Here is a 16,134-nt window from a genome sequence, read left to right on the forward strand (position 1 = left end):
AGCCCTGGTAGTAAGTCCAACTAAAACAAAGTAGAAATGACAACTCGAAGTAGAGCATAGTTGATAATGTATGCTTAGTGAAATATGCAAAAAATAATGTATAAATGATAATCATTGAGACTTTATCTTTTCATATTCAAGAATACAGACTTATCTATCTTAATTGAATCGTTTCACTGATATATACTTATATCACAACACAGTCATCCAAAGGTTTAAGGTTATATGGGTGGAAAAGAAACTGGCTAAAGATCATTTAGTCACATAGCCACCATAATGGCAACAATGCAGAAGATGCAAGAGAAAATAACCAGATTGACATAGTGTCAAATTAAAGAAGTACACCTAGTAGCTTATCAACCTTGGCTTGGTTATTACAACTCGATCAGTGCCATTGACAGAGATAAAACAACACTGGTAGAGTTGGCGAACAATTTTGCAACACCTATCGCCTATCTGTCTAGAGAAGCCTCATGCACTCTTCCGTAAAACTGCAGTTGAAAGGCATCCATTCAAATACAAAAGTAGCTCCTCAATGTTGTACTCCGTATATAATTAATGCCCCTTGCATCTCTTCGGTTTTAAGAAATCTCTTCATTTCTCGTACTCTTTTGGTGCGTATGATTTGTAATTTTTCACAGTTCACTATACTTGAGATGTTAGAAACTAATAAAAACTCAGACTATCCACAATGCAAGGATGTGTGATGTGTCATGCCCCATCCCCTGTTTGTCCCTCGGCCAAGTAATAGAACAAGAACTGTCGCCTTTTCGGCCAATGGGAAGCCACCATGAAGCCCATTCGCGGGCGTTTTACCCAATTTTAAAATAATAGTAGTACTTAATTATAAAATTTCATTTTTATTTATTGAAATTTATGTTTAAAATAAAAAATTATAAATTCAAAACCTAATTCCATATTCTTTTATTTTTTATTTTCATAATTGTTTTAATTTATCACATTCTTTTTTCTTTTTTTATTCTAATAGCATGTTTATATTTTGTTATCATGTGGGTTTAATTTTAATATATTGTTTATATTTATAATTAATATGAACTTAAAATTCGAGATGTGGATGGCCTCAACTTTAGTTGACATTCAAGATGTTGTATTTTTGTTTAGTATCCCCTACGTCCCATATTACTTGTCATTTTTTTCCTGCATAAGATTTAAAAGTTGTATTTAGTGGATCAAATGAAGATAAAATAAAGTAGGATGGAATAAAGTGTGAAAAAGAAGAAAAAGTAAAGTAAGTATAATAGAATAAGTGAGATTAAATATTTGGTTTTTACCACAAAAGGAAATGATTCAAGTAACTTGGGATAGTCCGGAATGAAATACGACTCTAACAACTTGCAGATGATAGTTCAATTTTTTAGGATATACTTACATACTCCTATAACTTGGAGTAGTACTTATTAGCTCGTATATAAGAAATTAAAAGACTAGATTATGATTTTCTAAAAAGACAAACTGAATATTTTTATTTCTAGTAAAATTTGCTTCTGAATTGGATCGGTATTGACTCTTCAAAGTGATTTTTTATCCTTAATATTTGTTGGTGCGCGTTATATACACCATTTCCGTGTTTGCAAAATGAACGAAATGAGCAAATAGAAGAAGACGCTAATGTGGTTTTATTCCACGTTTTAAAAGCAAATTAAATGTGCAAAATCACAATGCAACGTTTGAAAAGTTAGGTTAACTGCAAAATATACTTGGAAGGTAGGAGTTTCTTATTGCTTTTAGCAATTTGACTTAAGTTTTCCCGAAGTCGACAATGATTACTCCGAGTTCTATATCAAAAAGAATAATTTCACAATTTTGTTACTTCCTTCCCAAATAAATAAATAAATATGAGAATTACTTTAAAATTCTAAAAATATGATGTATTGAAGAGTTGTGACCAGACGAAATTCTAGTCAAAAAACAAATAGTTTGGTGAAAGAGACCTTTATCTGAAAATTATTATTGTGTTCAAACAAGAAAGTGACGTCGTTGCATGGGAGTATTCCACTTCACCATCCACCTTCAATTATGTATTTAATAACCGGCCATCATATAATTAATTGGCCAGATAATATTTGTACAGACATTATTATTATTTCTCCATTTTCAATTGCTAGTTTTAAATTGTTTTCAACCTGTTTATGTTTGGAGTGTGCGTATGCTTCCATAACTGCACGCGTGATTAATTTCTTGATGCTATGATTTAATTAATTACTAATACTATATACTATCATTTTCACTATTTTATTTTTCTAAATGAATTGAATAGACTACTTGAAAATTGACGATCACAAAACTGACGTGATGTGGCAAATTTTCAAAACTCAAATTTGTAATCTTCAATTCACGATCACTTGATCAAAATTTAATTTGGCTTAAAAGCAAAAAGCATGCCAAACGCTTGCAAGGGTCTTTCAAATTTGTCAATTAACCTTCAATTAACTATACTAGTTAATAATAAATTATTCATAAATAGTGCTGCGAACGGCCATCTACTATTTAAGTTATTTATAAATATTGCTTCGGACGGCCATACTATAGCTACTAGTTAATACTAATAAATTATTTATACTTATCATTTGAATCAAAATTAGGTGACTTGACAAACATGTGTCAATGAAATTAACTGTGCAAGTTAAAGTACAAATAAGATAATTAGGTTTATAATGTCAGACTTATTTGTTGCTGTTGTGTGCACGCGAAAGAGTAATATAGCAGCAATGTTTCCATTGTATTATTAGATGATGATAAACTTTTCTAATAATAGCATTAGAGCTTAAGGATCGATTCATAATTGATTTTGTTTTAATAGTTGTTTGTGAATTAATTTTAGAAATTAATTAAAATTATGTATTTGGGTGATTGATGCACTTTTTATTAGCATTAAATGAACCTGCAAGTATACAGAGTATATATAGTATTCCATAACTAAAGGTTAGTACTGGATATCGAATACGGGGAAGACAAACACAAAGTGTCTATTCTCTACTAAGATTCAATTACTATCTGGAAAAACAAGTAGGTTTTGGAAAACTTTTGAAAACTAGAAATAATAAAAAGCATAAAACAACTAAGAGCAAATAAAACACGGAGATAAGCGATAGAGATAAGGGAATCCCAGGGATGTGCGTTCACAGTTATGGTTATACAAATTCCAACTACAATACCCTAGCACAGTTTATACTTTGAAAGGACGAGTCACCTAGGTTATGCTCATGCGATACAAACGTTGATTACAAAGTTAGGGTTGTCAATCCTAACACGTAACTCCAAAAAGCTCCTAAGACCCTTGAAAAATCCTCACTCTCAATTAACAGTGCCGTTTTAAGGGAAGCTAACTATAACGTCTACTAAGTGAATCTAACTCGCTAGAACTCTGTCACAGTTATGAAGCAAGTTATATTAAATCATACAAGATTGTGTCACTCAATCATGCAGCATAAGAACTACTTAGGGAAGAAACAAAGTAAAAACAAAACGGATATTAAATAGAAAAAGGAATTTGTATAACCAAAGTTGTTACTAACACATCCCTGGAATCCTATGAGTTTAGTTACACATAATTGAATAAGCTAAAAACATAGATTGAAGGGAAGACAATTTGAACATAAAACTAAAGCAAATAAAACCCGTAGGTTGAATCCTTGTCGTCCTTGATGTTCTTGAAATCCTTCTCCAACTCCTTGCACAAGTGAAGTACTCTAGTTCTTGATCTCTATGAAGTATTTTGCAAGTAGAAGTTCTCCCTCTTGATTAAGCTTGAGGTCTTATTTATAGGGAAAAGCCAATCCTTGTTGTAGAAGGAAAAGATTTCCAAAATATGGTAAATCTGGGCGCAAATCTAGGGCTTCTAGGATTCGCCACCTTTCTCCGGCGGGCCGCCGCACCTTGGCCGGTGGTCGCCGCGTTGGACTCCAGAGAGTCTGTTCCCTCGGCGGCGGACCGCCGCACGAATTCCGGCGGTCGCCGGACGAGACTTCTCTTCCAAGCGTATTTTTTCGAGGCAGACCGCTGCATTGATCTGTCCGCCGGGCGCCGGCGGTCGCCGCACACATCCGCGGCGGTCGCCGGTCGCCGTCTGACTCCAGATTTCCAGACTTTGCGTTTTGGCTCCCTTTTTCGGCTCAATTATGCACGTTTCTCACAAAACACGTCAAAATACCAAAATAGACAAAATATGCAAATAATGGACGTGTAGAGCGACTTTGACATAAAAAAACGGACCAAATAATGACCTTAAAATAGTGCAAAATCCGAGCATATCAATGATCTAAATGTCCATTCATTTAGGGGCGGAGCCATAAATTCAATTCAGCAGAAGCAAAAATATATATAAAGAAATTTTAGAAGTTTGAGGTGGAATCTATACATATTTAAAAGGCGAGTTTTGGCCTTTTTTGAAATATTTATATGTTTTGTCCTTATTATGAAATATTTATAAGTTATGGACCAATTTGAACATTTTAAGTAACTCTCATGAATATTTATTAGATATTTTAATGAGCATTTAACTAATTCTTAAAGCACTACAATGACTCATTGGTGGTTACAAATATTTAAATAGAATAAGGAGCATTTAATAAATTTTGTAACCTATATTGTCTTGATTTTATAATTTATGATGTTTTTATTCCATGATCTCTCATGTACTAATTTTATACCTATAAAAGGCATAGAGTTGTGGATGAAATATACACTAACTAAACATTCTTCATTCTCTCTCAAGCTCTCAACATTTTATTGCACATTTTAGGAACATTGTTTTGCTTGATTTTGGAGTCCCATCAAGTTTATAGGAGCCTAGCAGGTTTGAGATGTTATATACGCTAGCAGGAAATCGTTTCATCTTTGGGGAAAATACGTCGACCCGAGAGCACTAACCGTGATGTAATTTTGTCTTGCGGAAAGAGGGTTTTTCTTGAATAATTTTCATTGTAATTTCCATTTCATTTATTGTTATTTTTTTTCTTTGATTACAGTACCGCGTGTATATGGTTCCAGAATTTTATCCCAATATTTTTTACAGTTCTTAGAGAGGGAAGAATTGTAGCATCCTTAACTCAAACATACATAGTATTTATCTTCATCTTTACACAATTTATTATCTTTAGTAGAGAAATATGAAGGATTGTTCTAAACATATATTTCAAAAATGTCAACACTTAGTATAGTCTCTTTATCATTGTCCAAATAATTATATGTCTTAATTCCATTTTAAATATGTTTAATTTAATGTCTTTAGATGTAAAATGAGTTGAGTATATGTTTATTGAATTTTTATTATATAGTAGTATATTTTTCCATTTTAAATCTTATATAATTATATTTATTCTTATTTTAATTAATCGATTAATAATTTAAAATCGTATGACAAAAAAATATTTCGTCGTGCATCGCACGTGGGTTAACACTAGTATTTATAAAGGAAATTAATTTTTTTTAACTGATTAATTTAATATAAATGGAAAATATTGAGGAGGGGCAATTGCCACTTACGCTCCCCTAGTAGATTCGCCCTTGCAACCACCTGCAAAGCAGTGAGGAGGGGACGTGAGAGGCTCAGCACTGGTCCGGAGCAGGCCGTTCGTAATATCATTCCCTTTATTTTTCGAACCGGCGACGGTCACCTTGGAGGTGAATGGTGGTGGTGATGTAACCAGTGTCGTCAGCTATGCATTGTTCGTTGGATCCATATTCATCGATTTTATATCAGAAATAAAATGAATGAAAAAAAAGTTTCGAATTGGTATAATCAAATCCATCACAATTTATTAATGAGGCGGAACAGCAAAGAAATAACACAAATTCAAGGTATAGTAACATCCTATTGAATGCCGTAAAACATAAGACATATACCTCCAATTTTAATGTCAACAATTAATAATTGTGTGGAAACAATTAATTTATTTGTGGGAAGACCACCTTGCATATTATATTTGGACATTCAATGCCCATAATTATTTAATATCAACATTTCTAAATCATGTGCATCACTACTCTGTCGGCACATGAGACTTTACTATTAGCAATCAATTTTAATGTATATTTTTACAATTATTAAATCTCATACGAACAAAAATGAATGATTCCCCTGGTTACAAGTCAAACTACCCCAAAATTTCAGCAAAATGTCTTTCAAGATTTGGCGCTCGATTATCCACGAAATGCTACTTCATACCATGGATTCACATTAAATCTATACTAATTAATAATTTTCATTTAGTATTTTTACGGTTTTACCCAAAATAATTTGTGTTACAAATGCTTCCATTAACACTTTAAAAAAACATCTTCAAAACTATGGGACGAAAATGAAAGTGTTTAAGAAATGCATGAATAAAGATAATCTGCCATCAATTTAGCGACAATTTCTTTTGCATCTTAAATTACGATTATTTTTAAAAAATTTCCGACGCAATTAATTGTGTCTCTATTTTTTGCCCTTAATAGATAAGTTTTTTATAATGACTGATATCATCGTAAAATTTATATGTGAATGTAATAATAAGATTAGAAAGAACCATATCTTGCTTAATTTAAATTAACTGCAATGTACACAAAAGTAGAAATTAAGGTAAGTACTTGGCTCAATTTGTCAACCATCCACGAACAAAATTTCAATTTTGGACTCATGAAAAGTGAGAAAGTGTTGTAACGTGTGGGAATTGATATATTTTGTATGATTATCTTTTTCTTGACTTCTAACACTAAACCAATTATACATACAACTTCCATACATATAAATCATAATTAAACAACTCAAATAGATTAAAGTAAAGTATTCAAGAAAAGTCATAACTACAACATGGTCAATAGTAATGGCTACACATTGGAAGCCTCTAAAACAAGAACCCATTTCACACACTCATGGGGCCAATTTAGTCATTCAACTTAAAATCAAATGACCTATTTAAGCTTCTTGATTCCATAACTATACATTTTCTCACATCTCTCTCAATTTTCCCTTCCTCAATATTTTCCTATATTATGAAAAACCATTCTTCCAAAACCCCAATTCTGCTGATCATTCTGATCTTCTTAGCCATCGGTCGCCTGTCCGATTGTCGCAAAGTTCCGGCAAAATCAACGGTTGAAGATTCTTCATTGTCAACATTAGCTTCCAAGTTTTCATGGCATTTGCCGGCAGCAAGTCCGAAGAAATCGAGAAGTAAAGAAGATGAATCGATTTATGGCGTCTCGAATCGAAAAACACCGGGAGGGCCCAATCCTCTCCACAACTGATCTAATTAAGTCATTTTCTTGCAGCAGGATTTTATGTTCAGATAAGAATCTTCTTTCAGAGAGTAGTGTGTGTTTTTAGCATTTTGTGTAGAATTGCGTAGATGATGTAGATATTATATTGCATATTTTATGGTTTTGTAAACTATAGGAGAAATTAAAATTGTGTTGGATTATTATAGCAAGTATACAAGTTATTTAATTTGTTTGGATTATTGCTACCATTCTTATTGTAATATAATGAGTATCTATCATTCTCTTTCGTGTTATTTATTGATTAAAGCTCTCATAAATTGAAAGAATGTTTTTACTACTACTATATAAGAGAAAATAAGGGTCTTAATTAAATTTGTTGTTGAGAAGCGGTCAACTTATCTTCTTTTATCATATTATGATATTATCAAAATTAATAACTGACGTCACCAACTTTATGCGATTTTTTTAATTACTATATTTTAATTACAATAAATCAAATTAACTGCGTACCTCGTAAAATTTGAATGCATAATAATTCTTTACTTTGATACATCCTCCATCGAATAAAGAAATAATGAATGTCATTTTCTTTGCTGGCAGCTTATTAATATTGGTAAACAGTAGCATTACGAGTTTTGATGATAAGAATTAAAGACAAAAGAAAATGATAGCAAATTCGAGTATTTGGATGTTTTTATTTTATAATTAATGATAGTTGTACAATAATATCAATAATTGGTGGGAATAGTTTAGTAAAACTAACACATCCAAGTACAATTTAGCTACCAATCATGTTGGTAGTAGTTGCATTCACCGACTTATCATGAAATTAGAGAATTGAATCTGATTCAAAACAGGCCTTAAAAGTGGATTAAAATAATTAAGTGTAACTAATTTTTAATTCTGGTTCAGTGTTTCTTGTTAAGTCAACTGGTGGACATTATGACGATCCAGAGATGTGGAATCTAGTTGGAGATGAAAGTAACGATAATAAACTAGTAGTATATGTATATAGCTTTGACTTGCATTAGGTTTTGGCTACTAATAATTTATAAGTAATAAGTTAATTATACACTCCTTAATTATTTATCTATGTATCTATTAATCTATCTATTGTCAAAACTAATGGAATTGAGCTCATAGGACAAACGTTGTCTAACATAAAGTATACTACGAGTATAATAAATTAACAACGCTAGGAAAATCTATACCTATATAAAAGGCGAGTTTTGATCGTAATTTGATATATTTAAAAGTTATGGGGTGAATTTGAATTATTATAAAATATGTAACTCTCATGAATATTTATTTAAATATTTTAATGCTTTGACTAATCTTTAAATAGGATAATGAGCATTTAACAAATTTTGTAACCTCTATTCTCTTAATTTTTAATTTATGATGTTTTAATTTCATGATTTCTCATATTCTAATTTTGTGCCTATAAAAAGTATAGAGTTGTAGATGAATTACACATTCACCATTCTCTCTCAAGCTCTCAACATTTTATTGTATATTTTAGAGTATTGCTCAACTTTTGGAACTCCATCAAGTTCATCGGTGCCAGCGGGTTTGAGAAGTTATACACGTTAGGAGGAAGACGTTTCATCTTTGGGGATAATACGTCAATTCGAAAGTACTAACCGTGATGTACTTTGTCGTGCGGAAAGAGGGTTTTTCTCAACTAGACTTATAGTTCGGTTTATTTTATAATTTTCGTTGTAATTTCCATTTCATTTTTTTTATTGCAATAGTTAGAGTACTGCGTGTATATGGTTCGAGAATTCTATGCTAATATTTTTTACAATTCTTAGAGATGGAAGAATTGTAACATCCTTAACTCAAACAAGCATAATGTTTATCTTCATCTTTACACAATCTATTATTTTATATATTTATATTCCAACTTGTGCTGTAATTATATTATATGGTGTCTCAAAAATAATATTTTATGACTTATGATGAATTAATAAGTGGTGCATAATATGTATATTTGCAATGAGATAATTAAACCTTTCAAAATAGAGTTGATCAAACAATTAGTTGTTCAAACAAAATAAAATAGTCTACAACCAAATTTTGGTTTACTAATAATACTATTGTTGAAATTAGGATTTGGCACTTAATTGTTCCGGGATACAACTGATTTTCTATAGAGAATCTAATTATCTTATATATAGGTGATCAACTAAGTAAAATATATACTTATTAAATATATTTTACAAAAAGAAAATTTGCAGCATTGAGAATTGTAAAGTAGCATAAAAAATAATATAGATTTTTCATATTCCAACAAGCCACGTTTAAAAGTACAATAAATAAAGGTAAACGTTCCAACATTCAAAAGGGCTATCATTATTCATTAATATAATAGTGTTAATTCAACCAATTAATGTAATATTTTTTGTATAGTTTATCATTTGAATTTTTTTATGTTCATAGTTTTGACATTTTGAATATTATGAGTTATCGATTTATTATTTTGTTAAAAGTGTGATATACATTATTTTTAGTTGAGAAATATGAAGGATTGTTTTAAACATATTTTTTAAATGTGTCTAACACTTGATATAGTCTCTTCATCGTTGTCCAAATAATTGTGTCTACCTTGATTCCATTTCAAATATGTTTAATTTTATGTTTTTAAGTGTAAAATGCATCGAGGAGCATATATTTATTGAACTTTTATTATATGTATATTTTTCTATTTTTAAATTTTATATAGTTATATTTTCATATTTTAATTAATCAATTAACAATTTAAAAATATGTGATAAAAAAAATATTTTGTCGTGCATCGCACGTGGGTTAACACTAGTTACACCTAAACTGCGAGTAGGAAAAACAATTAAAGAAAACTTTAAATCCTTGTAAAAAATAATTTACACAAAATACATAATTAAAGCGAATGACAAAACACTATAAATTACCATTTTCGATAAAAATCAAGATTAAAGGCAAATAGGCTTTTGCATGCTTTTGGTTTTTTTTTTTCAATAAGAATTTTCACTTATTTAGGTGACTTTCTGTACGCTCGTTTTAAAAGTATGAATTCATTGATCTTTTGAAATTTCCATGTGTGCCCATATTTCAAAACCAATTTGGTTCTAATTCCAAGGGCTAAAGAGTCATTATATATGTAGCAATATTGAAAACGAGGTGTATGTATCAACTGGTACGACGTGTCCCCTTCAGTCAATAGGGTTAAGGGTCAACTAATTTGGATGAGTTGGTGTGGGATGTGTCATGTGTGTGAGTTTAATTAAAAGAAATATATGTAGCAATTGATATTTTAAAAGAAGAGTTAAGACGATAAAACCGAAAAGCCTGAATTAATGAGAGATATCCCCCAAAAAATGACGCTATTAATATATCCTTCTACGAAGGCCCATCCAATTGTAGCAAACTAACAATCTATATATCTATCTATACATATATAAAAAACGAGTTTTGAGAAATTTTGAATAATTAATTTATACAAGGGATGTAAATGCAATAAAAAACTATTAAACTGTCATCCACTTTGAATTCATTTAATTTTTAATATAATTATAACTTTCATTACGCATCGGAAAGAGGCCGATCTAATCTTATAAAAACTCCAAGTTGAAACACACCCAATCAAATTTTTTGATCTATTTATAAAATAAGATATATTATCAAAACACATCATACTATAGAAGTTTTGAGCACACAGAAAAACCACACGTTGGAAAAAAAAAAGTTCACACCACACCATATGCTAACTAAACACAAGCCAACTTACATAGTCTATCTTCACTGCTGATGATGATGATGTCTCCTAAGCCCATCCTTCCTCTCTTCTCTTATTCTTACTCTTCTTTCATGTCATTTTCTCCTTCATCTCTCATAGAATATCCTGTCAACAACCTCCTCTACCTCCTCAAAGTATCTTTCTCTCAAGTTTATGCAACATATCAATGTCCATGCAATGCTTCTGAATCCCACAAAATAACCAAATGCAGCAAACACATATTCCCACTTAATCTCCTCATCTTTTGATTCTGAATCGTCTGATGGAGATGGAGCAGGTGGACGACGGTTATTGAAACTTCCGGTGAGTGGTAAACCAGATAACTCCGAGTTTCTAACATATGAATCTTCCGTAAACGTTTGAAACTGGCGGCCAGTTGGGATCGGTCCAGTGAGATGATTGTAAGACACATTCAAGAATGAAAGGAAACTAAGTTTTGTGAGCTCATCTGGTATTCTCCCGGTGAGCTTGTTTGAAGAGAGGTCGAGCGACCCAAGATCTGCCAAGGCACCCGATGATCTTGGGATTGCATAACTGAGAGAGTTGTGGGATAAGTTGAGAAGATAGAGTGAGGTGAGATTACCAATTGCATCTGGTATTTCTCCCTTAAAACGATTGGAAGACAAATCAATGCATGTAAAGTCAGGCCAAATCTTCACAAGCTTTACTGCAATTCCTTTGACGGTTAAATTCACCTCATTTTGGTAGTAACTACCGTCTCCTAAAATGTTAGAGTTGGAGCGGTTGAGCCTGACATGTGTAGGACTCAAACTCGAGAAATTTAGCACATTCAGACGACCATTGAATTCATTTGAAGATATATCCAGAATTTGAAGATTCGGCCAACTCTTACTACATCTCAAGCCTCCTTGGAATCTGTTGGAGCGCAAGACAAAGATGCGCAAGGTTAATGACAACATGCACGAGAAAATATCCTTGAGGTTGTTGTTACCACATTCATCACCAGTAAGTTCTTACAATTTCCTAGAGACTTGGGAATCTTCCCACCTAAGTTGTTGTTACTAACATCATAGGTTTGTAGGATACACTCACGAGAAAATTGATCCAGAATAACACCACTGATTTTGTTTCCCCTGAGATTGACCACTCGGCTCACAAGATTTTTGTTTATAAGGCAAGGAGGTATGCTACCGCTCAAGTTATTGAATGACAAGTCGAGAACTCTGAGTGAAGATGCATTGCAGATGGAGGTTGGAATCTTTCCAGTTAGTCTATTGTTTACAAGCAAGACAATCGAATTACTGAAATTTGGAGAGATGTGAGGCTTTTTCAACCCTGCCAGGAGATTAAAAGAAAGGTCCAAATAGTCCTTTTTGTTCCCCCAAATCCATCTAGGAATATCCCCTCGCAAATGATTGTTTGAGAGGTCCAAACTTAACATATTCAATGCATTTCCAAGATCTGGGAAATCATTCAAATTGCAAGATGACATGTGTGACACATTTAAATGGGGATACCCTTGCGAACTTGAACTCATGTTGGTTGTGTCAGCTTACAGGATGTTGTTAGAAAGATTAAGTGATGAAAGTCTTATAAAACTTCGAATCTTATTCAGGTCAAAAGTGTCACTGAACAAGTTGTCAGAAAGTTCAAGACTTGATAGGTTTCGAAACTGAATGAAGAAGTTAGGAATATGACCTCCAATCCTATTATCACTTAAATCTAGCCGAGAAAGGTTGGACTGGTTTATAATGGGAACTTCTTCACTGATTTGTCCATTGAATTGGTTGTTCAATAGATCAAGAGTATGAATTGAAGGCAGGACAAAAAGATAGTGAGGAATGGTGCCGTTCAATGAATTTCGGCTTATATCTAAAAAAGAGAGTTTTGTAAGACCTTGAAATTGCAAGTGAGAAAGTGAGCCCCTTAGATTATTATCACTGAGATCTATCCATTCAAGATTCTTACATTTATGAAATGAAGGAATTGAACTAGTGAGAAAGTTTCTTGAAAACCTGAGTTGAACTAGCTTAGATAGGTTGGCCAAGGTGGATGGAAATGTCCCCATGAAACCAGAGTTTGACAAATCAAGGTATGCCAAATTTGGGAGACGATGGAATTGGTTAGGAATCTAAGTTGTGGTGAAGTCATTGAAGGAGAGGTCAAGCTTCGACAAGTATGACAACCGGAAAAGGGCTGATGACTCACCAATTCTGCCGGTGATTCGCTCGGTGGGGAGGAGCAAGCTGATTACATGTCCGAGTCATCACATTCCACGCCATACCATTCGCAGCAATCACCTGTCCCATTCCATTTGACCAAACCTATGCCATTATGTTTCCACCAATTCGGCATACCTCTCTGATAGGGAGCATAGAAAACTAATTCGCTCGACAGCTCAAGTAACATATTTTTTTGATAATCGAGGCATCGGCCATCTACAAATATTATAAAGAAGATGGAGAAGAAAAGGAGGCGGAGAAGCGAAGAAGCTGCCATTGCAAATTAAAGAAGAGGATACATATTACGGTTGATACTCTTGCTTTAAATATTTCAAAAATTATATTTATTGGAATATATTTGCTCACTTGCTTTTCTACACGTTTTAATAATTACTTGTATTGAATTCTCTTTTTTAATGACTAAAATATAGGGCGCAAGATAAACGTAACTTCCTTAACCTTTTGGACACAATAATGAGGAAATTTTTTTAAGTGTAGGTAATGTATTTAGATATACTATGATTTAACGTTTTTATTTAAATAAAAATATTCCTTAACCGATGGTGTCGGCTTATTGAAAGGAGTTGAATATTTTTTTACAAAGCATATAAACTTTTTATTAGTGGCATTTCATATGAAAAATTTTCAACTTGTAGATCACATATTTTCTCTCAATCCAATCTTACACGCAATTTTGAAGTCCATAAGCCACACTTTGCTTTTTTACAATAGCCATTTAAATCAAATGGAGTACTTTACTTTGATTTAGGTAATTTTATAGTAAGATATAAAGTATTAAATTGTGAAGTTTTAGTTTTAGTTAATTTGATCTCACGTCGAATTTTGGGTGAACTCGTTGGTGGCATGGCAATCATAATTTCAGACATAGACAAATTGCTAAATAAATTATTCGTTAAATTCTAGTTTATCCCACATTTTTCAAAAACTAAACTATAAATCATAAAGTTTGCAATCTACCGATATCTCATCCACCTCATTTCTGAAAAAATACACGATAATGTGATCGCCAAGTTTAAACACGTGAAAATATTATGGATATGTTGGACATGTTACATGTATTTTTAAGAGTGATGCACGATGAGATATGTTTTGCTTGCGCGAACAAAAGAAAAAAGTTAAATCGTGAACAATGATCAAAATTTGGTACGTTCCATATTTTTTTGAACTTCAATTACAAATCCCCAATTTTGTTCATCTAATTTGTGTCCTTTCAGGGAAATATGCGATGATATGAAAGTCGGTTTAAACGCATGGAAATATTATGACTATATATGGTAAGAATGTTAATTCCTTCCTTATATAGTTTTGGAAAGAAATATTTTGACAAAATAGATGAAGTTGTCGATGAGATATTGTTTCGATGGATACAATAAGAAGAGAGTTGATGAATCAAGGTGTTAGTGTTGGTAGTTAGCTTCTCTTAGGTGTGTAATAAGTAATTCACAAGTGCTGTGTTTGTGTTATTTGGCTAAAAATCAATTCAATTATGTGTATGTTGTAATGTTGATGTAGATATTTTATTTTTAAAAATAAAACGATGAGTATCAAATTGTAAATTATCTAAATTATGAGATATTTTTGGATAAACGCTTTAAATAATAGGACAAAATCGACTATTTATTCTAAAAATATTAACCTCAAAATCAACTTGTTTATTGTCGAGTCGAGCTTGATATTTTGAAAATGAATTGCTATTTCTATGATCACTTATTTTGATATTGCATATACTTGCGATTAGAAATTTAGAAGTATCACATGGAGTATATAAATTCAAAACTCCTATATAGAAAACATATATTTGTAGCAATTTAGTCTGAGAAGCCAAAAGTTGTCAAATGGCCTGCTTTTAAATTTTTAATCAAATTGTTTATGGCCAATTAAAACTTGTAATCGTGTTTGTGGAAATTCCTGGATTAGGACTCACAGTCCACTTAGAATTGTAACCCAAATATCACTTCCATGATTGTGGAATTTACAAATAGATGTCTTTATTTATTCAAGTGGTGGTCATAAAAAAGATATTCAAGTAAACTATTTAAACTCACATTCACCTATCATCATTTGTACACACAAAAAAAATAGAAGAATTATCAATATCTTCTTTGACAATGCATTCAAACTTCTTGTTGCTCATTTGTATACTAACTTCGTCCTTCATTTTCACTACTCATTCATATAATAACAAATGACTCCGTCATTAGGAAATCTTGTTGCTTCAACACAAGGATGAGCTGATCTTCAATTCTTCTCTTTCAACAAAACTGGTGCAATGGAATGAAAGTGATGAGTGCTGCAAGTGGCCTGGTGTGGAATGTGATGCTGCTGGCTACGTCGTTAGTTTGCAGCTCGATAATGAGTTCATTTCTGGTGGAATTGGGGATCTCTTCAAATTTAAATATCTGCATATGCTTAACTTCGCCTACAATTACTTCAATGATGCCATTCCCAAAGGTATTGGCAATCTGACCTATCTGACAAACTTGAATTTGTCAAATGCCGGTTTTGTTGGGCAGGTTCCTATTGAAATTTTTTCCTTGACCAGATTAGTTAGTCTCGGTATCTCCTATGAGTTTGGCAGTACTCTTAGCCTTGACCACCCAAATTTGGAGATGCTTGTCCAAAATCTAACGGGGCTTAGAGAGCTCTATCTTGATGGTGTCAATGTGACATCCTCTTACGAAAGGACAAAATGAAGCCACATTATATCTTCATATTTACCCAATCTCACAACTTTAAGCTTGATTGATTGTTTTTTATCTGGCCCTTTGTCTAACTCGTTTCTATAACTCCATTCTCTTTCTATTCTTCAACTTAGTTATGCATCATCAATCCAATCTATTACCATAGTGAACACCCCTAAAGGGATTCTATCATAAAAAACCTGAATAAAACAATCGTGATTTAGGATTTATAATGATACTATGGACCTGT

General features: G+C 32.2%; 1 protein-coding gene and 1 pseudogene across 1 annotated transcript; one reads left to right on the forward strand and one right to left on the reverse strand.

The window, feature by feature from the left end:
- Positions 1 to 11,001: 11,001 nt before the first annotated feature.
- LOC148924262 (receptor like protein 27-like) lies at positions 11,002 to 13,269 on the reverse strand (annotated as a pseudogene).
- Positions 13,270 to 14,332: 1,063 nt separating this feature from the next.
- Positions 14,333 to 15,896, forward strand: LOC148924263 (receptor-like protein Cf-9). Its single transcript, XM_089059034.1, has 3 exons — positions 14,333 to 14,346; positions 14,418 to 14,439; positions 15,405 to 15,896. The coding sequence occupies exons 1-3, from the start codon at positions 14,333 to 14,335 to the stop codon at positions 15,894 to 15,896; spliced, it is 528 nt and encodes a 175-aa protein (XP_088915160.1).
- Positions 15,897 to 16,134: the final 238 nt, after the last annotated feature.

The sequence above is a fragment of the Salvia hispanica genome, chromosome 5, assembly GCF_029641045.1.
Source record: "Salvia hispanica isolate PSC_SH4W2 chromosome 5, Shi_PSC_v1, whole genome shotgun sequence".
Taxonomy (NCBI): Eukaryota; Viridiplantae; Streptophyta; class Magnoliopsida; order Lamiales; family Lamiaceae; genus Salvia; species Salvia hispanica.

What these genes read in the sequence shown, in the direction of transcription:
- LOC148924263 (XM_089059034.1), top strand. An exon ending in AAATATGCGATGATATGAAA is followed by an intron (nt 14,440 to 15,404) that starts GTCGGTTTAAAC and finishes CTCCGTCATTAG; the next exon opens with GAAATCTTGTTGCTTCAACA.